We start from the raw sequence: 21,003 nt of genomic DNA on the forward strand, positions 1-21,003 counted from the left end.
TAACGAAATCTCTTGGAGGTGTTATCCAGGTACCAGTAGCTTCTGAAACAACCCAGATGATTTCAGGGGGAGCCAAAGCCTGAAGATCTGCCAAAGTTGGGAATGAACTTTCTGTAACTTGCCTGTAAGGGGACAATCCCAGCACTTATGTAACAAAAATCTGCACAGATTTCTCCTTAGAGATACCCTGAGGGCTGACTTAGGTATTTTCTCCGAATAGCATCTACCACCAAGCCTGGTTGGGAAGCATTTTGATATGTTTGGAAAAGCATGCTGTCTACTGAACCAGGGTTCAAACACCTACTTTGGCACTGTGTGACTTTGAGTGGGTAGCTTGACTCCTCAGTGTCCATGTTCCCTGTAAAAGGGAGATATAAACATCCATCACACAAGACTACATCAAAGAAAATGCTTGCCTGTTGCTTGAGAAGGCTGGCTATCTCTCCCACAGGCCTATCATGGAAAGACCTGGGCTGCTAGAATGGGCAGAGATGTCCCTATGGGCTGCTCTATGGGCTGCCCTATGGGCCTTCTGAGGCCACCAGACATGGCACAGGAAGGGTGCCTCGTGTCCCTACTCCACAGTGCTTCTCACATTTGCAGCCATCTTCTGTTCACAGGATCCAGCTGATGCAGTATGTCATCTACGGGATTGCATCCTTTTTCTTCTTGTATGGCATCATTCTCTTGGCAGAAGGCTTTTACACCACAAGTGCAGTGAAGGAGCTGCACGGTGAGTTTAAAACAACTGCCTGTGGCCGATGCATCAGCGGAATGGTGAGTACTAAACCTGGGTACTCGGCAGAGCCATGCGTGGCTGCGTTTCTTTCTACTAGGAAACTAGGAGCTGTTCAGGGAGGGTCCATGACACAAATACTGTTCTTACCAACATGGCCATAGGGATTTGAAAACCTTTGTGTTGTTGAGAAAATTTGTGACTGGTAGTATTAAGCCAAATATTTCCCTTTTGCCGGGCTCTGTTCTAGAGGAAGATAAATCTTCAAAGCCAGGGTTAAGAACTGTTCCATCACGAAGGTAAAACTTGACATATGGTAATGCGCATGTGTTTGTTGCCCTGGGAATCAAACCCAGAGCCTTCTGCATCCTAGGCAGGTACTGTACCAGTGAGCTACGTCCCATCACTTATACAGGTTTTACACATGATATATCCCTATCCAACTGTTGCCCAGACAGCTGGACGTGTTGCTAGTTATTGGAAGAATGGTCAGATGTAGAGAAAATATTTCGAAGTTGAGAAAAGTACTAATGCTGAGGAAGAAACGAGAGGCATGATGTGGGCCCTCCCAGGAGGAAAGCATCAGCCCGCAGGCCAGGGCTGTGGAATTCCTACTGTATAGTAGTGATGTGATTGCACCCCACTGCAGGGGAGGTGGAAGATAGTACTAGGAAGGGGAAGATGTGGGTCTGACTTCCAGCACCAGGGTAGTCCACTGTTCACAGCAGTTTCTGTGAAGGAGACACGCTGATTGGGGTGGAATTCTTCGTGACTTAACGATCTGAACCTGGCCATGGATGATATTATCGGTGCTATTATATTAAGTTTCTTAAGGTAAATGTGGGGCTGGGGGGACGGCTCTGTGCGTGAAAATGCTCACCGTGCATACATACTATTCAGCCTGAGTTCAAATGTGAGAGCGCACAGTGGCAGGAGAGTGGGCGATGGTAGGGTTTGGTGCTAGTGGGGGTGGATGCTGGTGGGGGTGGGTGCTGGTGGGGGTGGGTGCTGGTGGGGGTGGGTGCTGGTGGGGGTGGGTGCTGGTGGGAGTAAGTGGCACCAGGCCAAGGGACAGGAGCACTGAAGTGCAGAATCAGGAAGGGCTTTATTAAAGCCAGAGCAAAACAGACGAAATTGCTTCAAATGAGATCAGGAAAGAGGAACCAGTGTGAGCAGGGGAGGCCCAGAAAAGTCCAGTCCCATGAACAGGCCGAACAGGAAGAGTGGAGGTGATGGGAAAGACCACTCCTTGGAGGAGGGGCAGGGACCCAACACAAAGGAGCCTTGAATTTCAGGTTGGGAATGGCATCGGTAGGCAAAGACAAGTGGGGTCGTGACAGGATCAACTCAGTAATCCTCAGATCTGGCCAGTCACCTAGTGGTAGTGGTATGGAAGAGGAATTTGGGAAAGTGAGGTTGTAAGAGGCCATCTCAAGATCAAGTGAGACAGACCGTGAAGATGCCAACTAGACCCTGGCATTGGAGTTGAGGAGGGGATCTGGGTGTGGTCATGGGTGGGACAATGAGAGGAGGAAATGAGTGACAAGTCCGGCTCCAGTACTATGCTAAGGAGCTGTGTGCCATTAGGGTGGAGAGAAATTGGTTGATTCACTGTGACCCATGGGAGCTTACTACAACCTTGGAGGATCACATGCAGTTAGCCAGTGTGTCACCTACAAGCTTGGGGCCGGGGCTTCTGAGAATGGCTGGGAGTTACCTATCTAAAAGTGTGAGCAAATTTCCATCAAGGTTTGTGGAGGAGTCCCGAGGTACCTCACCATCTCCTGGGTAGGTTCAGAAGCCACCTACTGACAAATAATGCCTCTGAAAGTTCAAGAAAGAAGTAGCCAAGGAGCTGGATGCCTGCCAAGGGTCCAGACCATTTGCTGTATCAGGTCCAGTCTGTATGTCATTCCTTCCATTAATGGCCTTCTCACCATTATAGGAGCCCACCTCCTGAAGGCTGTTGGCATATGGTACCTGAAGATGCCTGGACAGCCTACAACCTTGCCCTGACCTCCATTCTGCTAGTTCTGTCCAGGTGGCACCACAGTCGGATGGTTGTGCCTCAGGCTCCTGCTGTCTCTTGTGCCACTGTCCTCCCACAGGGACCAGCCAGACTTCACTTCCCTCAGCATAAGATAAGGCCATGAATAGCCTTACTGAAAGGAGATTCCACTGTGGCCACCATTCCTGTTAGGGACGATATGGCTGTGGCCCCGCCTCAGCCGTCTCTTTTGGCTGGTCTGGGACCCGGGACTTGCTGATTAGAGCACACTGAATAGGTAGTGGACTCCGTGATGTGCCTTTCTCCGACCGCCCAGCACTGGGGGTACAAGTGTGTACTACCACACTCAGCTTTTTATGTGGCCACTGGGGACCAAACTCAGGCCCTCACGCTTGGAGCAGCAAGCACTTTATCAGGTGAACTATGTCCCCAGCCCCACTTCGATTTCAAAAAGGTTTCTATTTGTTTAGTGGGGTGAGGGCCATAATAGCTTGCTATATAGCATATATATATATATATCACATGATGCATGTATGGATAGCAGAGGGCCACTTGCCGGCGTCAGTTCTGTCCTCCTACCTTGTGCTTTCTAGCGATTGAATAGGTCACCATCAGGCTTGGTAGCAAGTGCCATCTTACTGGGCACCCACTCGGTTTTTAAAGGCTAGATTGACAGGGAAAACAAGCTGCAGGGTTGCTGGTACTGCAGCAGCAGCAGCAGCATCTGAGGAGCAGAGGAGGTGCAGCTGAGGAGATGGTACTGCTGTTTGCTGAGGAAGACCTTGCTTTCCCCAGATCTTTATGGGAAACACCTACTTGCCCGGGGCGGGGAGGCTACTGAGGAAGGCTCTGAACACAGGATTCATCTTGTTGGGAGGAGCAGCTTCCGGAGGGTGCATTCTACGAGCACTGGTGTGACCTCTGGGACCAGGACCCTCTGTAGGAAGTAAAGACTCACCAAGGTCAAGAAACACCAGCCCCTTCTCAAGTCCCTGTGGTGTTATTAGAAAGCCCATGAAGGGCATCAGTTTTCTGTGGCTAGGGAAAGAACAAGAAAACCTATTCTGGAATAGGCAGCTTGGAAGCCTTAGGGAGGAAGAGGAGGTGTGACCCTGAAGTGTGTTCATTTGAACAATTTTAGCAACGCAGGTGCTTCAGAAACTGACAAGGTCCTTGAAAGAACAGGACAATATCCTGTATCTGCAGTTTCCCAGGGTGGCCAATAGGGGGTAGCAGTTTGAACCTGATGTCCAGGTCATTCTCCCTCTGGAGACTCTCCTATGGCATAAAGTTAGGTGAAGATGAAATAGAAGAGGAAAACGAGAATCTTAACAGATTCATTGTGCTCATGACTGTTTGAGACTTTGGTCAAAGTTCAAGATCTAATACTTCTAGTAAGTTCTCTGGATCAGGAACTAGCAGAGTTCCTTTGGAGAGAAGACTCCTTGGTAATTGCTATTTTCCCAAACCCACATGCAAGGTAAAACAAGGGGAAGTACTGAGAAACCCACACAATGTTGTGACTCCGTGACCTCTAAAGACAACCTGGACCTAGCCCACATTTAGTAGGATGCTGGGAGTTTTCAGAACTGATGTTTTGAAAGAATATCTCATAGGCTGGCCCAAGTGTGCTGGAGTGTGAGCCCGGCTTTATGCAAAGTTGAGGTAGGCAAATCAAAAGTTTAAACAACTTAATGAGACCATTTTTCAAAATAAAAATATAAAAAGGGAACTGAATGTTTATCACAGTGGCAGAGCATTTGCCTAGCACGTACAAGGCCCTGTTTCAATTCCCAGTACAAACACAACACAAAAACAAACAACAACAAAACACAAGCCTCACTCAGGCCCTGCAACTAATTAGCTGGAGGAGTAATGTCACCTCTTGGGTTCTCACGACCTGGATTGTTAAAAGAGGAATAGGAGGGGCAAGAGACATGCTCAATTGGACGGTCTTGAGTTTGAAACTCATAACTCAGTATAAAAAATACAGGCAGGGGGACCCAGCTTGGAATCCTACCACTGGGAAGGCAGAGACAAGAGGATCCCTGGGGCTCAATGGCCAGCTAGTCCAGCCTACTATTTGGTCTGTTCCAGAACACTGAGATACAAAAAAAAAAAAAAAAAAAAAAAAAAAAAAAAAAAAAGGAAAGCACCTAAGAAAGAGGAAGTCACGTTTCTCCACAAAGTGGGGGCTGAGAAAGTCTGAAGGTCTCCTCAAGCATTGGGGCACCGCCACGCTAGATTCTCCTTGTGGGGCACAACAGCAGTGCCTCCCCTGCTCCTCCATGCTGAGCAGATGTCTCTTCCTCACTTGCATAGCCAGGCCAGGTCCCTGAATGCATCTTGTATCCCATGGGTCCCACGCTGGGCAGAAAAGTGCTGCCCTTCCTCTGAGATCAAGCTGCCCATATCAGCGAGATTCTTTCTCCCTCTTCTTCTTTTCTGCCTAGTTCGTTTTCCTCACATATGTGCTGGGAGTGGCCTGGCTGGGTGTGTTCGGCTTCTCTGCAGTGCCCGTGTTCATGTTCTACAACATATGGTCAACCTGCGAAGTCATCAAGTCCCCACAAACCAACGGGACCTCCGGTGTTGAGCAGATCTGTGTGGATGTTCGGCAATACGGTACCTCCTTCCAATCCTGTCCCCGTTACTCCTTCATTGTCTTGTGCCTGTGTGGGGGTTGTAATGAGCAGGTAGACCTCTTTTTCGTCATCACAACACATTTCCTGCCCTCATGAATTCGTCACACTCTGCTCTATTTTCTGGAGGCAAGAATCCCGGGGCTTGCTAGAGGATGTTATTTGAGATTTGTAAAAATATTTTTCAAGAAGCTGGGTGGTGGTGATCCAAGCCTTTAATCGCGCACTCGGGAGGCAGAGGCAGGAGAATTTCTGTGAGTTCTAGGCCAGCCTGGTCTACACGAGCTAGCTCCAGGACAGGCTCCAAAACCACAGAGAAACCCTGTCTCGAAAAACCAAAAACAAAAAAATTTTCAAGTTAGGTACGTACTTTAAAAACTAAGTCTTTCATAACAGAAAACTACTTTATATAATGCAGTTCAATAAAAAAAACTTTTAGATACCCATTGTAAGAATTTTTTTTCAGTTTTTCTTTTCTGCCCTCTTCTTGTTTTTATTCTTATCTCACTATGTAGTCCAGGCTGGCAATCTGGCCTTGAACCCATAGCCCCCTTCAGCCTCTTGAATGCTAGGATCCTGGCATGTGCTCCCTTGCCCACATCTTTTCACTGTCACTTTTCACCTAATACATTTGCAAGCCTGGCTCTTTAAAGGGAGTCTTTTTTACATGACCAATTGCTTCAACTTATCTGTACTGAAAGAAACATAAAATGCAGATGTATTTCAAAGTCGCCATGATGGACTCTGGGAGAGCAGCGTTCAGTAGTCAAAAACTGGCTCAGCTAGTTTTTTCTCACAAATGGGATCCTCGGAGAAATCCTCAAAGTCACAGAAGGAGCTACTGGGGCCTCTAACCAATTAATTTGGGTGGAAATTGACTTCCTTGCTGAGGAAAGGCCACATCCTAAAGAGGGAGTGTAATTACTGCTCTAGATAGGATGGTAGAAAATGTCTTCTTGCCAGAAAACAGGGAGGAAGAGAGCTTTCCATTAGAAATGAATACGGAATGTGTCCCGGACAAAGATGGCGCTTTCATTTTTACATAGACTTTCTTATGGGGCTTGTTCTCAACATCTTATCTTACAGCCTGGTATAAAACCTGCCTAAAAGTGCCCACAATAGATCTCTTCTCACAAAGGTTCGGCCTTAAGACAGATTTAAAGGGCCTTGGGCTCGTTTCTAAAGTACTCATAAAGCTGGGTGTGCCGGCACCTGTCTATAATCATAGGTGTCAAGAAGCTGAGGCAGCAAGATTGCCAGTTCCTGGCCTGCCTGGGCCACAGAGTCAGACCCTGCTTCAAAACATCAAGTTTCCATAAAGGAATATGTGCAATAATCTCTGTGCTCCTTACAAAGAACTCTTGTTGCCATGGTAATGATTTTTTAAAATCCTGTCTCTCCCCAGCTGGTTATTTTTAAGAGTACTTGTTTGAGTTAATGTTAGTGATGGGAGAGAATGAGGATTTAACAAAAGTCCCTTACGTCCTGTGAGAAGGGGAAACCGAGCCATGCTTAGCATTTAAGCACATCCCATGTATTAAAAAGGGAAAAGAGCAGTAACCCAGTAGGCAGTTATCACTGCAGAGAACTCGAGAGTTACAGCTGGAAGAGTCCACCCTGTGCTCCTGTGGCCAGGACATGTGACCTAAGCGCTACTATCATGCTTCATGAGGGGGTTTCCCTGCAAATTCAATTCACTATAGGGCAAAAAAAAAAAAAATCTAGCCTTGAAAATGTGGGCCAGGCACGGTGATGCACACATTTAATCCCAGCATTCAGGAGGCTAAAGGCAGGCAGATTTCTCCAAAACCAGACCGTCGGTCTACATAGCTAGTCCCTGGCCAGCCAGGCTACGTAGATACACACCTTATCTCAAAACTAATTTAACGTAGATACATACTCTAATCTACAAAACCAAAATAAGCCAGGCAGTGGTGGTGCCTACCTTTAATTCCAGCACTCAGGCAGAGGCGGGTGGAACTCCGTGAGTTCAAGGCTAGCCTGAGCTACAGAGCGAATTCCAGGACAGATTCCAAAGCAACACAAAGAAACCCTGTGTAGCGAGCAGCATAGAGCCACACCTGATGGAGATGTATAATCAACTCCTGAGATGGCTAAGGCCTGACCTATGCTATGATCACACAATGATTATCAGCTGCCTGCATATGCGTGGGCCTATGGGCAGTGCCCACCTGGCAGTTCGGGGTTGCCAACCCATGCCTACTTAAGGGCTGGGAGAGGTTTGCCTGGAGAGAGGGGAGAGAGAGGAAGGAGAGAGAGAGAGAAAGAGAAGGAGATAGATTGCTGTAAATAAAGTCCTGAAAACTGTTGCAAGAAGAGCTCCGGGTGTTGCGTTTTTCCTTGCTGGTCGAGGGTGGACGCGACACCCTGACTGGGGGGGGGGAGGACTTAAAATAAAATCTGACACTTACAAATACCAAACTCCATTGACAAAGTACAGTCTGCTGGTGAAAATGCCCAGCTGTTGAAATCTCACATGGACTCGAGAGAGCGTCTTTGTTCTTGCTCTGTTGCCCATATAGAGCATACAGCATATTCTTGGTTCCTCATTGCCTGAACCTCAAACACAAGGTACCTTGATTGAAAAGGAGCATAGCTAACAGCTGTAATGAATGCAAAGTGGAAAGGTCTACTAACACGAGGTGAGCTGACACTGTAGCAAAGTGGTTGAATGTGTGTAGCCTGTGCAAGAACCCTAAATTCCATCCCTAGCATTGCGGGTGGGAGAGACCACCACTAGCACAACAAAACGAAAGCAGCCCGAATTGAGGTCAAGGCGCTGGGTACTACATCTTGTGCTCATGGTCTGCCGGGGTTCGCTTTGCAGGTATCATTCCTTGGAATGCTTTCCCAGGCAAAATCTGCGGCTCTGCCCTGGAGAACATCTGCAACACGAACGAGGTAAACAAGCCACAGTCCCAGCACCCGACACATGCTGATTTACACCTTGAGCGGAGAAACAGGGCTCGAATTGGTAATCAAAGTGCTCTGAAAGGCAGGTCTTCCATGTGCACTGTTGAACTCTGTGTAACCATCACTCTGCTTTCCACTGACAAAATTAATGTCCACTTCATATGGTACAGTCCATTTAGGAAGGATCCTTAAGATCATGAACTTTTATTCTCTGCAATAATTTGTGATCCCAAACCTAAAAATCTGAGGAATGATTTTTAGGAATATTTTCAGAAAAAAAACACTTGTCACAGGCAAATTTAGTTAATTCTATTTTTTTTCTTTTATAAAAGTCTGTGGCTGGAGAGACGGCTCAGTAGTTAAGAATACCTGGTGTAGTTCAGGAGGATGCAGGGTCAATTCTCAGTAACCATACTAAGTAGCTCACAGCTCTCTGTCAAATTCCAGTCCTCCAAAGACACCAGGCATACATGTGGTGCACTATTAATATATATGCATACAAAACATCCATACCCACAAATACAACTAAAAACAGTAAAGTATCCTAAATTTGTGTGTATGTCCTATATTTTAGTAAGAGAACAGAGCTAATCATTTCTATTTCCAGAACAACTTGTTCGGAGGCCCTTCGTTCTTCATTTTAGTCCTTATTTTGCAACATACCCTAACGCTCTGAAATCAAACTTTCTTAACACTATTTGTCAGCTGTGGGCTTACAACTGGTTATGAAACAAAAATCTTCAATGCACTGGTGAAGTGTATATATCTAAGAAAACATTGACGTCTGTTTGGAAAGCACCAAGTTAGAGAAACAACTGGCCTCTACCCTATCTGACTTGTCCATTTGTATAGCCATAGCATGCATTGTTGGCTCAGAGCAGAGCCTCCTAACCTTGGTTGTGCATTGCGGTCATTAAGGAACCACACGCTATCCATAGTTGAGGCCCAGACCTTCGCTATTCCAATGTGATTGATCTGGGGTGCAGCCTGAGAATCAGAAAGGCTTGAAGCTCCCACAGTGATTATAAATGAGCCAGGGCTCCAAGGACATTTGAGCCTATAGCCAGGCTAGCAGCCAAGAGCTGTGAGAGGAAAGCAGCATGTAAGGCCCTTCAGTCCACACAAAGTGTTCATGGTGTACCCTCTTCTTTCCTAGTTCTACATGTCCTATCACCTGTTCATTGTGGCTTGTGCTGGAGCTGGTGCCACCGTCATTGCCCTGGTGAGTAACTATCCCACAACTACCCTAGTGGAGCACTCCACCCCCTGCCTCCAAACCAGATTTCCCTTTCAGTTTTTACCAGGAGAAGCAGCAAAGGATCCGTGTGTTCAGCTGTGGCTAACTGTTCCCTCTATAAACTCACCCAGTGTCTAGTTCGCAGGAAGTAGCTGCCTTGGCACCAACTGATGCAATTTGAACACTGGAAAGAAGAGGGTACCAACACCTGCTGACTAGGCATAGCCTTATGGCATTTAGCAATTATTCCATGGCTTCATTCATGGACAGAGACTCACGTGAGGCACTGCCCATTTCTTTGCAAAGAAATCTGGACTTCTAAATAGAAATATAATATACATATATAGGTGATCTCCTTATGTGCAGAAATAATATTCTAAAAAGTCAATTCAAATGCTAAATTGTATATATTGAACACAGCATGTTGGGGAAATAGAGTAGCCTCTGGATCACATTATTCCATGTAGATTTCAGTGTAAGACACCTTAGTTAACTCATTACTACTGAGTTCACGGCGAGCATCGCTATCATGCATGCCTGGATAAAGGTTCTGTCACACACATTATCTCTGGATGGCACTAGCACACCTTTCTTAGGAGCTATTTTAGCAGAACTGGCACCACATAGTATGCTTGTTTACAGTGTGGGCACAGGGGAAAGACTAGGAAGCCTCACCTCAGTAGACCTCAGCTAGAACTGTGCACACCAGAGGACTCAAATCTTAGCTGCTCTGGACATGGCCAGTCATGGGGGATGAATACTGTTTTGGGGGATACATATTATACCATGTAGGTGAACTTGGAATCTGCACATAATGAGAATCAACTTACAAGTAAACAGGCTTTCATGCAGGTATGTGTATAACTGGTGGTGGTGGTGGTGGGCTTGGTTTTATGACTTGTAGAAAAGTAATTTAAGAACGGGAGAGCAAGGAGATTTCAGCCGCTTGAGGATGGCTCATCCCCAGTTTTCCTAACCATTAAGTCATTCCTTCCCATGAAATCACCATGGTGACCTGTTCTCTTGGCTGAGCAACAGGCAGGAAGAAGACTAATTGCTGCTGAGCAGGCAGTTTGGGAAAGATGAGAAGAAATAGGGCAGTGAACTTCATCTCTCATACTGCTGACCCAGCTCTCTATCTTGTTAGTCTTGAAACACATCCAAAGCTTTTTAATAAGCTTACTGAGGGCAGAGCCAAGGACTTACATTATGTATGTGTGATCAGAAAAAAAAGTCATGCGCAAGATGAGAAAAACCATCTGCTTTGATTAGAAGGTGGGGAGAAGGCCCTTTGTCTGTGAGCTGGCACGCAGGCCTGCCCCAGTTTAGAGGTGTCGCGCCATCAGCCCCCACTGCCTGTATCTTACTGTCCTGTTTTGTTCTCTTCCACCAGCTGATCTACATGATGGCTACTACATATAACTTTGCGGTTTTGAAGTTTAAGAGTCGGGAAGATTGCTGCACTAAGTTCTAAATTGCATAAGGCTGATAAGGAGCATTAGAGAGCTCGCTCGGCTCTATAGCGTGAATATCACTGACCCTCCAGACTAAAGCAGAGTCTAGCTTTCTGCAGTTTGGCTACAGTAACTTGTAAATAGCTTCAGTTAACTCACTTTGCATGGTAGACTAAATAATATGACTTACTGTCCGTGGATGACAAAAGAATGGGGTCTAGTTCCACAGTTTGAAAAGGATTGTAATTTACTGACACTGGTGAGCATCCTTTGAAAAAATAATTTTCTTGAACTTAAACTTGGAGCAGTATCTCTAAATGAAGTATTAACACCGTGAAATACCTGCATTTTCCATTATTCTCGCTTGCTTGATAACCAGCCTTAATGATGGAAAGAAAACAAGTGCTGAAGATGGAAAAGTTAAAACCTAAATTTCATTTTGCCATACTCTTTTCTAGAAAATATTTTCCAAGTATATTTTAAATTCCATTTAAGAGGTTTTTATATCCATGGTTCATTCATACCAAATAAATGCCCTTTCAAGTAGGCCATATAAATTTGAAGAAGGGTGTCACCCATTTGATTTTTCTAAAAAATGATGACATATTTTTGGTATAACAGTCACTTCTTCAGAACCCACAAAACTAGTAATTTCAAATTGTCTTGGTGAATAGTGACTGTTCCCTCATAACTAGGTTCTTAAGTGGCATGTAGGATTTTAATGGGAAGAGAAGTTGGGTCCAGATCTGAAGGTCTCATCTATGTTGAGAAGGAAGTATGATATGAGAAGAAAGTATGGCATTTAAGGAAACTGAGCTGTGTAGATTTATGTTTCAGGCAATAGGAAAATACACAGGAAGGATGTGTCTTGTCACATAAACTGTAAAGAATGACAAGGACTTTTATGTGAAATGAACTTAGATGAAGTAATGGCAGTTATAAAAGGAAGAATATGGGTTTCACTGCTAAAATGTGTAAACATATAGACTGCATACTTTCAATTTTGGTTTTAACATTTAATTTTTCCATGTTAAATATATAGTTCTGTAATTATTTACTCAAAATAAACATTTTTCACACTTGTAGGCCTTTGGGGGATTATTTTTTTTTACCCTCAGATAAATCTTTATCTTACATTTTTAACCTAAAAAGCCATGTTTCTGAACCTCTACATTTGTCTTTCAAATTACTCTCAAAGTGGTGAAGAGCACTGCCACGTATTTCATTTTCACTTCTTAACAGTAACTCCGGCCATTTTATTCCCAAGTTTACTATATTTGCATACTAACTTTTCTTCAGCCTCTTAGTGTGAAGCCAACTAGTAGAGCACCCTGTGCGTCTGCCGTCCTGCTAGCAGGAGAGCATTACTAGTGAATAACCCTCGCCCCGCTCCAGCTGACCCGTCTAATCTGACTACCAGCTCGCTTTGCCTTCTCACATGCTCACTAGCCATCATGCTCACCCTTCTTTTCCAGATCCACTTCCTCATGATACTGTCTTCTAACTGGGCTTACTTAAAGGATGCAAGCAAAATGCAGGCTTACCAGGATATCAAAGCAAAGGAAGAACAGGAACTGCAAGATATCCAGTCTCGATCAAAAGAACAACTCAATTCTTACACTTAAAAGCGTTTGCCAGAGTGTGTCAGCCGACGAATTTACAGCTCTGACAAATCATCAGACAGCTGCTCTGCAGTACAGATGTGTATCCCACCAAACAAATGTAGACATACCAACATTTCACTGTCTGTCTCAAGCTGCTGGGGTGGATCTCTAGGAAAACCTTCCAGTGGGTAAATCATTTTCTTTAGAACAAATATTGGAGGTTTCATGTTAGCCATTTTAAAAGGCAACACTTTTGAAAGGAAGACCGTTCATCCTTTGGAAAGTCGTGGCATGTGCACGTGACTGCTAGAGCAGTTCTAACACAGGCTTACATCATGCTTCTTGATGCGGACCTGTGGCATGCCAGTATCAAAGGATGTGACTCTAGATTTTCATGTGCCACCTGTCCTCAAGCGTTATCAAAATAGAATTGGTGTGAAGTTCATTTCTGATAGCTGACCTTTATTAACCTTTGATAATGTCATTCCTTCAAACCTGTAAAAATTAGCATCCCCAATGTCTCACTCATTCATTTCCCACGCCACTCAGAAATCTTAGTAATGCTAAAATGAGCTGCAATTATGCTAAATTTATCAGTGCAGAAGCTGGATTCTGACTCGAGCTCTGCAAAGTCAGCTTTATAGTAGCTCACATCGTAACAAAATGATAGTGACGATTCGGTGATCACCATTCTTGTTTGGAAATAAATGTCAGCTCTGCCTTAATATTTGCTTTAAATTTTTAAGAATTTATACTGTAAGCAGAGACCCAAAATCCCTTCATAAAATTCTGTTCCATGAATATTTTTCTTAAGAAGTGTTACCTTGTTAAAATGACCACCATTCTAAACCATTTTTAAGTGGTCTGGATAGTGAGTTTACAGTTTCATACCAATATCTAAAACTTAACTGCAAAATGACCACAGACCTCCTACTTTTATAGACTTTAATACATAAGTAATTTAAATTAGGATTGGTATTTGTTTTATTATCTAAATCTTAATTTCCTGGAATAATAATGTTTGATGTTCAGCAAGAAAACTGCTTGAGTTTAAGCCATTTTCAAAAGAAACTTGCCTTCTAACTCATTGTGTTCCAGAATATTAAGTGACTAATAGGTACTGGGTATTAGTGATGGTAAGTTTTGTGTTGTTCTTTCTGGAATGATCCATACATATAACTGTGGGGTGCATCAGTGCTTTTCAAAGGGGCTGCATACTATAGGGTTAACTATGTATATTCATGTTAAGAGTTACCTTGTGGTTAGGCTGTTTCCTGGATTTTAAAACATATACATGTGCAGAAATGTATTCAAATGAAAGGAAGCATACCTTTATCAAGATGCTATTAAAATCGAACATCAACTATCGTATTTCATTTGGATTTTTTTCTTTTGGTCAATGCCGAAAAACGCCTATTTGGGTTCTTTTTAATTGGGAGACGCTCTCTTCTGTGTAGAACAGTTGTTCCAAGATAGCTTAGTGTTTTGTTTTCCTGTTGCATGACAGAGTTCATATTTTTTTCCAGCAGTGGAGGTGCTGTTAGAGTCCAGTGTTCTAGAAGAGGCAGTGTCTAAAGCCTAATTTTACTTTTCTAATTCTGGTAGCTATTGCCAGGAATTTATGAACGTTTTGTTGAAGTAGTCTAATATTTTTTATGTAAAGAGCATTAAATTTTGCTATGTATAAATTTTTGTAACCTAACAGTGAATCAATATTTTCTATCAGTGCCAAGGGCTTCCTGTAGTTCTATTCAAGTGTTACAATAAATATTTGTAGATAATAGTCGATACTTGTGTATGCTTATTTTAAAGATCTATTTAGGTGGAAATAGTTGTGGATGTACTAAAGAGTAATGAAATAAAATTATAGCTTCATTTGCTTGCCGTTTTACCATACATAAATCCTATCTTTCTCTGTTCGCAGTATGGTGTCATTTTTAAATAATATACATCAAGATTTCACATGGGAGAATGCTATGGGTTTTATTTTGCACACACATACAAATCTGTTTTTAGCCAGAACAATTTGAGAAATATTGTAACCTACTGAGCCCTATTTTATATAAAATGCTACTAGTGGCACTTAAGAGGTCTGTGAAAGGCACAGGATTTTCATAACTAGTTTCTCCAATAAAAAGCCATCCGCCTATAGGCTTAACACATGGCTTAATCTTCGGCAAAGTAGAAATAATGGGGGAACCTTAATAAAGGTCTATTTGCTGGTGACTCATTTTCAACCCCAAAGTCTAGGGGGAAAAGGTCTATTTGGGAATAGAATAACAACTCATTCTAACAGTTATTCTTTGAAGCAGCACTACAGTTGTTACTTGAAATTTCATTCTATAATTTGAAAGATGACTGTCAGTATGATTATGCATTTTGATTGTCTACACCTGACCTTTCTTAGTGAGACCCAACCTTTGGCAGTATGGACACAATAACATCTCTATATGAGGTGTTGATTCTGGATCACTGCCATTCATTCGTAGTGTAGAACAATCAGGAGCCCAAATGCAATGAAATTTGTCTCACTTAATACCTTCTGCTTAGCTTGCATTTTGTGCCATTGGATAAGCCACAGGAACCTCCTGAATAAACTCTAATGGTTTAGCAAAATCACAAGCAGTCTTAATTGACAGTAATTCCAGAAAAACATAGGAACCTCCAGAAGGCACAGGTTTTTTCCAATTACCTCTTGTAAAACATTTTACAAGATAAAAATGAGCCAGGCGGTAGCACACACCTTTAATTTCAGCTCTCAGAAGAGGCAAGCAGATCTGAGTTCAAGGCCAGCGTGGTCTACAGAGTGAGTTCCAGAACAGCCAGGGCAGTTACACAGAGAAGACCTGTCTTGGGAAAAAAAAAATGAAGTAAAAGTTACAGGAGAAGCCTACATACTTAAAAAATCAGTAAGTCCACTCATTATAAGTAAGGGTCAAGGATATTACAGTAAAGATGATGGCTTACTTCTACTACAAAATATCTTAGACCAGGTAACTTATAAAGAAGGAAATTTGGTCGTTTTGTTTTTTGTTTTGAGACAAGGTTTCTCTGTGTAGCTCTGGTTGTCCTGGAACTTACTATGAAGACAACGCTGGCCTCAAACTTAGATCTGCCTGCCTCTGCCTCCCAAGTGCTGATATTAAAGACATGCACCACTACCACCCAGCTAAGTTTGGGGTCTTTTTTGTTTTGCTTTACAGTTCTGGAGACTTGAGAAGCTGAGTAACAAAATGCTGGCAATTTCAGTGGGTCAGGCCTTGGCTTATACAGCGATCAAGTTCTTGGTACATCTGGAAGGGACAGCTGCTGTCTTCCCAAAATCTGAGAGGCAAATGGGCCTACAGTGAGGTCATTTACTCTATTTAAGAGGGTTCTGGTTTCATGCCTTGATCATCTCCTAGAAACCCTCCTCCTAATACTATCACACTAAGGTTTAAGTTCCAACATATGAATATCAGAAGACCTACACATTTAACCACAGCAGATGGCAAAATATTACTTATAGACATTACAATGGGAAAAAAATTGTGTTCATGTCTAGGGAGAAAACTCTGCTGGATGGATGACTTCCTGTTTTACACATAAGAGCCAAAGTACAGAGCATGAGGCACTCAGCTTAAACTTAGCAAAGGCAGGCCTGGGGGCAGACAAGCTAAGTTTTCGAATTGGTGGAATAGGTGTAATTTAAGACAAAACCAGAGAGGGGAGTGCCATTTTAGTGTAATGAATAAATTCCATAGCTAAAGAAAGGAATGCGAATGCACTGCGTGCCTTGAAAGGGAGGCAGAGGCAGATGAATCTGTGTGAGTTCAATGCCAGCCAGGGCTTCAGACTTGTCTCAAAACAATAAAAAGGGTGGTGGAAGGGTTCAACTGTTACTGTTGTTTCATACATTATGGTACCAAATTAAAACCACGTTAAAAAAATCACTACACACAAATATTTTATTGACAATTTTAATTACAGAAAAATAAGAATACTATTACATGACTTCTTGTATGTAAAAGCTAGACAGCTACTGTGATTACCAGACGTCATCTTGTTCTTCATGAGAAAAGTCTCGAGAACTAAAAAGAAAAATCAGATATTTAAAAAATTCATTCCAACTTCTAGATCAGTTGTTTTCAACCTGTGGGTCATTATGGGGGGGAATGTGTGGTGGGGGGAGTTGGCCCCTTCACAGGATATGCCTAAGACTAGCAGAAAACACAGGTACCTACATTATAATTTATAACCGTAGCAAATTAGTTATGAAGTAGTAACAAAAATAATTTATGATTGGCAATCAGCACAACATGAGGAATAAAAAGAGATGGCAGCATAAGGCAGGTTGAGCATCACTGTTCTAGACCACCACAATGTTCGTACTGTAGGATTGTATCAGGGCCAATTTCAAAGAAAATCACAATGTACTTTTAAAAGCCAGTATTGTTTTCATTGTGTTTTTTCAATGCCGGGTCTCATGCATCCCTGGCTGGTCCCAAACTACATAACCAAAACTGACCTTAAATTTCTATTTCTCTTGCTTCCAACCTCTGGGTGTGGGAATTATAGGCATGCAGCACCACACCTTCTTTAAGAGGTGTTGGAGATTGAACCCAGGGATCCCCGCATTCTAGCTAAACACTACTAAACTGAGCTAAATCTCCATCCCTTTTAAATTAATTATTTGAGAGACTCACTATGTAGCCCAAATAACTTCAAACTCTTGATCTTCCTGCCTCAGTCTCCTGAATGCTGCGTACGTACACTACTATGCCCAACTTTCAAAAGTCAGTCATTTTTACTGATTCAGTAATTTAAGGCAAGCCCAACTACCTGATCATTTTAGCTGACAAAATGAGCAATAATGGTTTGCCTGAAGGACATAATGTTTGAGGGAAATCATACCTTTCATCCTTGTCACTAGGTGCCATCGTGTCCACTAATGAGTATTCTATGGCTGATTTTTTTGAGCTCTTCCACAGGATGGGGAAAGAATAATTTTGAAACAAGTTAAATGTCATGAAACAGAGGCTTTTACACCTGATCTTAGCAGAAACCCAAGAATTGGTACACTTTGATTTCTCCAATTATTCTGGAAATATATATATATATATAAGAGCCTAATAAAAGGCCTCTTTAAAGTCAAATTTAGCAAGCACATCAAAATAATCTGATGCATGCATTTTCAATACTCATAATTCAGATGGAATAATTTTTCACAATTCATAACTCAATGATACATCACTACTGCTTGTTTTCAAATAAGACATCCCAACTGATACAAAATGACAAATCAGAATCTTTTCAATGTTTTACATAAACCAAAACCAAAATTTTGTCAACAGTGTAATATATGTTTAAAGATTCATGGTTCCATTTCAAATATTCACTTTTTAGCCTTTAATCTTTTGTCTTCAACAGAGAACACATGTTCCAAGGTGTTAGACTAAGCCTCCCCAGTGACTACCCTCTGTTCTGCCACCCCACATTACTATCCATAGCACAGGCACCTTATCTGCATTTGATTGCTCCTGTCTCTGCTGGATGAGTTTCATGTATTTCTCTAAAGGATTTTCACCAGGAGCTGATTTATCTTTCTGTTCTTGAACACTTTTTTCTAATTCTTCTTTTATTTCAACCTTCAGTGATTCTTCAATCATCCTCTGGAAACAGGCCAGTGCCAAAATAAGAAATACATGAACATGTTTTAAAAGCTTCTCAGTGTCTACAAATCATAGTAATACGATCCTTATCCTGGAAGTACAACTTGCATACCAGAGAAATATGTATGTGTGTGTATTTAAATGGAAGTCACTGCTACCATCAGGCAAATTCATCATTTCAAAGAAGGAAGGGTAGCCAAGAAACATTTCTAAGGCATGTTAAGTGGCCAAAGTAATCCATCTGCCTAGCACTAAAATCAGAACATGGAAGGCAAGGAGAGAGGTAGACAAAGAAGATGTGTGTGAATAGAAGTCACTGAAGGCTGACTAGAGGCACCTCCTTGCCTTAGCTCTTGCAGGCTGGATAGCTGGCTCTGTTGGAATGTGTGTACAGGGGAAGTTACACAATAGATGAGAGTGCATGTGAGCGACTTTTCAAAACTCAGATGCTCAGAAGGCAAGCACAACAAGGAGAGGAGAGGGAATGCCTTTCAAGTTACCTGCTGCTTCTTTAACCTCACAGCACTACTGGCTCAATCCCTGAGCTCAACGTACTTGCTGAAGGTGTACACTGGAGAAACTTGTACAGGGATATAAGTGACACATTACCCGTTCCTGCTCCAGTTTTTCCAGCTCTCTTCTTTCCCTCTCTAGAGCTTCTTGCCGTTCATACTGCCTTTGTTCTTCTCTCTGCCTCCGTTCTTTCATGTGCTGTTCCCATAGCTGTTGTTCTCCCTCTTGTTCTCTAGTTTGGCTCTGACCAGCACCTAACAGGACAAAAGAAAATGGACTGAGTAGCTGCCAATATGATTTTTCACATTTGGTCTTCTGCAGGCCTGCTTGATTTTCTATTGATTCTGATGACTTATTCTAAGCTGTTGCTCTATTTTATTGTCTTCCATCCCACAGACTGACCCATAGCAACATACCTCGACTTTTACTTTCCGGGATATAAACCAGCACGCCACAAACAACCTCAACTGTTCTCCCTCCATCCCATATCCTCTTCACTCATCTCTTCTCTCCCTGCTTCAGCCTCTCCATAGCAAATCCTGCATTTCTGCCTTCACATTTCAGTACAATCCTTCCTCTGTCTTCAGAATCATTAGCCCCTATTTCCACAACCATTTAAAAACCCTTTCTCCTTACTCCTAAAAAAATGCTCAAGTCATTCCTGGCCCAAACAAAATAGAACTCCCTCCTCTGCTTCATCCTTGTCACCACTCTAGCTATGTCACTAGTCACATCTCTATGCACCAAACCTGGTCCTTCCTAGGGACCATCTTTTTTCAATTTTTATTGTACAGCTTGCACATGTGTCTGTCTACCATGTGTATGCAATGCCTGAGACGAACAGAAGAGGGTGTCAGATTCTCTTGGACAGGAGTTACAGATGGCTATGAGCTGCCATAGGGTTGATGGGAATCAATCCTGGATCTTCTGGAAGAGCTGGCAGTGCTTTTAACTACTGAGCCCATCTCTCCAGCCCCTCCCTAGGGACATCTTAACCCCCAATCATTTCCATGTTTTTCTTCATTCCCAACCATCCTCCCCAGCCTCACAACCATGTTTTTAGTTGGACTTTCTGTCACAGGCATAGAGAAATTCCACAACACTAGCCTTCTCCTCCCAAAGTTATACTGTTTTTTTTTCATCATCTTTGTCTAGATAGGCCACAAACACACACAAGTATAGCACTAGCAATCCAAGAATCTGAGTCCACACGTTCAAGGGAAGGCCAGGCAACATACTGTGTAGCCCACAAGGTGGCTTACCAGAGAAGATCTTAACCTGCGTCTGTCTGGAGTGGGAGAATCATGGCGACTCCTGACTCAGATTCTTTCTCCCAGCATCCTGTTCTGTTTTCTCCGCCTACCTAAGGGTTGGCCTATCAAATGGGCCTACGCAGTTTCTTTATTAGTAAGAAATCACTCCCACATCAACATACTTATCCCATGTCCACTGAGCCACCAGGGTTTGTGTGATTGTACAATTCATCTTGCTGCTACAGAGACAGTTCTTCTGTGAGGTCCTCCTTACCCTCCAAGTGATACATAAACATGCCAGTGAGTTACTTGCCAGTATCTCACTGGTATCTTATACATTCTTTCTAGAACATCATGTGTGCTTATTTTTCCCCACTTCTATTTCTTCTGAGCAAGGCCCATTGTCCTAGCTAGAGTTTCTACTGCTGTGAAGAGACACCACAACCCCATCAACTCTTACAAAGGAAAAACTTTTAGTTGGGATGGCTTATATTTTCAGAGCTTAGGTCCATTATCATCATGGTAGGACATGGTGGCGTGAAGGCAGATATGGTACTGGAGAAGGAGCTGAGAGTTCTACATCTTGACCCATAGGCAACAGGAAGTGAACTGTCACACTAGGTGTGGCTTGAGCAAATATGAGACCTCAAAGCCCACCTCCACAGTGACACACTTCCTTCAACAAGGTCACACCCACTCCAACAAAGCCACACCTCCTAATAGTGCCACTCCCTATGGGCTAGAGAGGCAATTATATTGTCTGCTCCCTTTCCATCCTTAAGTCTCAATTTCAAAGATGAAGATGCTGGCCATTCTTTTAGCTCTGGCCCATGACCTACATTTTTCACTCAAACAATGCCAATCAGCGACAATGTCACAGGTTTACCAGAGGACTTCAGACCCTTATTCCAAATGCTTAGCAGGAATGGAGTTTTGCTGACAAGAGAATGGCAACACAGATCTGTCTGTCT

At 43.0% G+C, this 21,003-nt stretch overlaps 2 protein-coding genes across 15 annotated transcripts in view; one reads left to right on the top strand and one right to left on the bottom strand.

Annotated features, from left to right (window-relative positions):
- Window positions 1-21,003, top strand: part of Gpm6b (glycoprotein M6B) — a 171,745-nt gene that overhangs the window by 146,944 nt on the left and 3,798 nt on the right. For 4 of the 8 annotated variants that reach the window (XM_050160576.1, XM_050160573.1, XM_050160569.1 and 1 more), the window contains 5 exons: window positions 621-777; window positions 5,198-5,369; window positions 8,235-8,308; window positions 9,477-9,542; window positions 12,487-14,538. In XM_050160576.1, the coding sequence (XP_050016533.1) occupies window positions 621-777; window positions 5,198-5,369; window positions 8,235-8,308; window positions 9,477-9,542; window positions 12,487-12,636 (619 nt within the window). In that variant the 3' untranslated portion in view covers window positions 12,637-14,538. Of the gene's footprint in view, window positions 1-620; window positions 778-5,197; window positions 5,370-8,234; window positions 8,309-9,476; window positions 9,543-10,950; window positions 12,097-12,486; window positions 14,539-15,818; window positions 16,488-21,003 lie in introns of those variants that run through there. The other 4 variants (XM_050160575.1, XM_050160572.1, XM_050160570.1 and 1 more) reach the window with 3 other exon arrangements.
- Ofd1 (OFD1 centriole and centriolar satellite protein) overlaps window positions 16,534-21,003 on the bottom strand; it is a 37,303-nt gene continuing 32,833 nt past the window's right edge. For 5 of the 7 annotated variants that reach the window (XM_050160564.1, XM_050160563.1, XM_050160562.1 and 2 more), the window contains 3 exons: window positions 18,876-19,033; window positions 18,114-18,266; window positions 16,716-17,576 (listed from right to left, as the gene is read on the bottom strand). In XM_050160564.1, coding sequence (XP_050016521.1) covers window positions 17,433-17,576; window positions 18,114-18,266; window positions 18,876-19,033 — 455 coding nt within the window. In that variant the 3' untranslated portion in view covers window positions 16,716-17,432. Of the gene's footprint in view, window positions 16,686-16,714; window positions 17,577-18,113; window positions 18,267-18,875; window positions 19,034-21,003 lie in introns of those variants that run through there. The other 2 variants (XM_050160565.1, XM_050160567.1) reach the window with 2 other exon arrangements.

Source organism: Alexandromys fortis, unplaced genomic scaffold (genome assembly GCF_014885135.2).
Source record: "Alexandromys fortis isolate MF-2015 unplaced genomic scaffold, M_Fortis_MF-2015_v1.1 scaffold_120, whole genome shotgun sequence".
Lineage (NCBI taxonomy): Eukaryota > Metazoa > Chordata > Mammalia > Rodentia > Cricetidae > Alexandromys > Alexandromys fortis.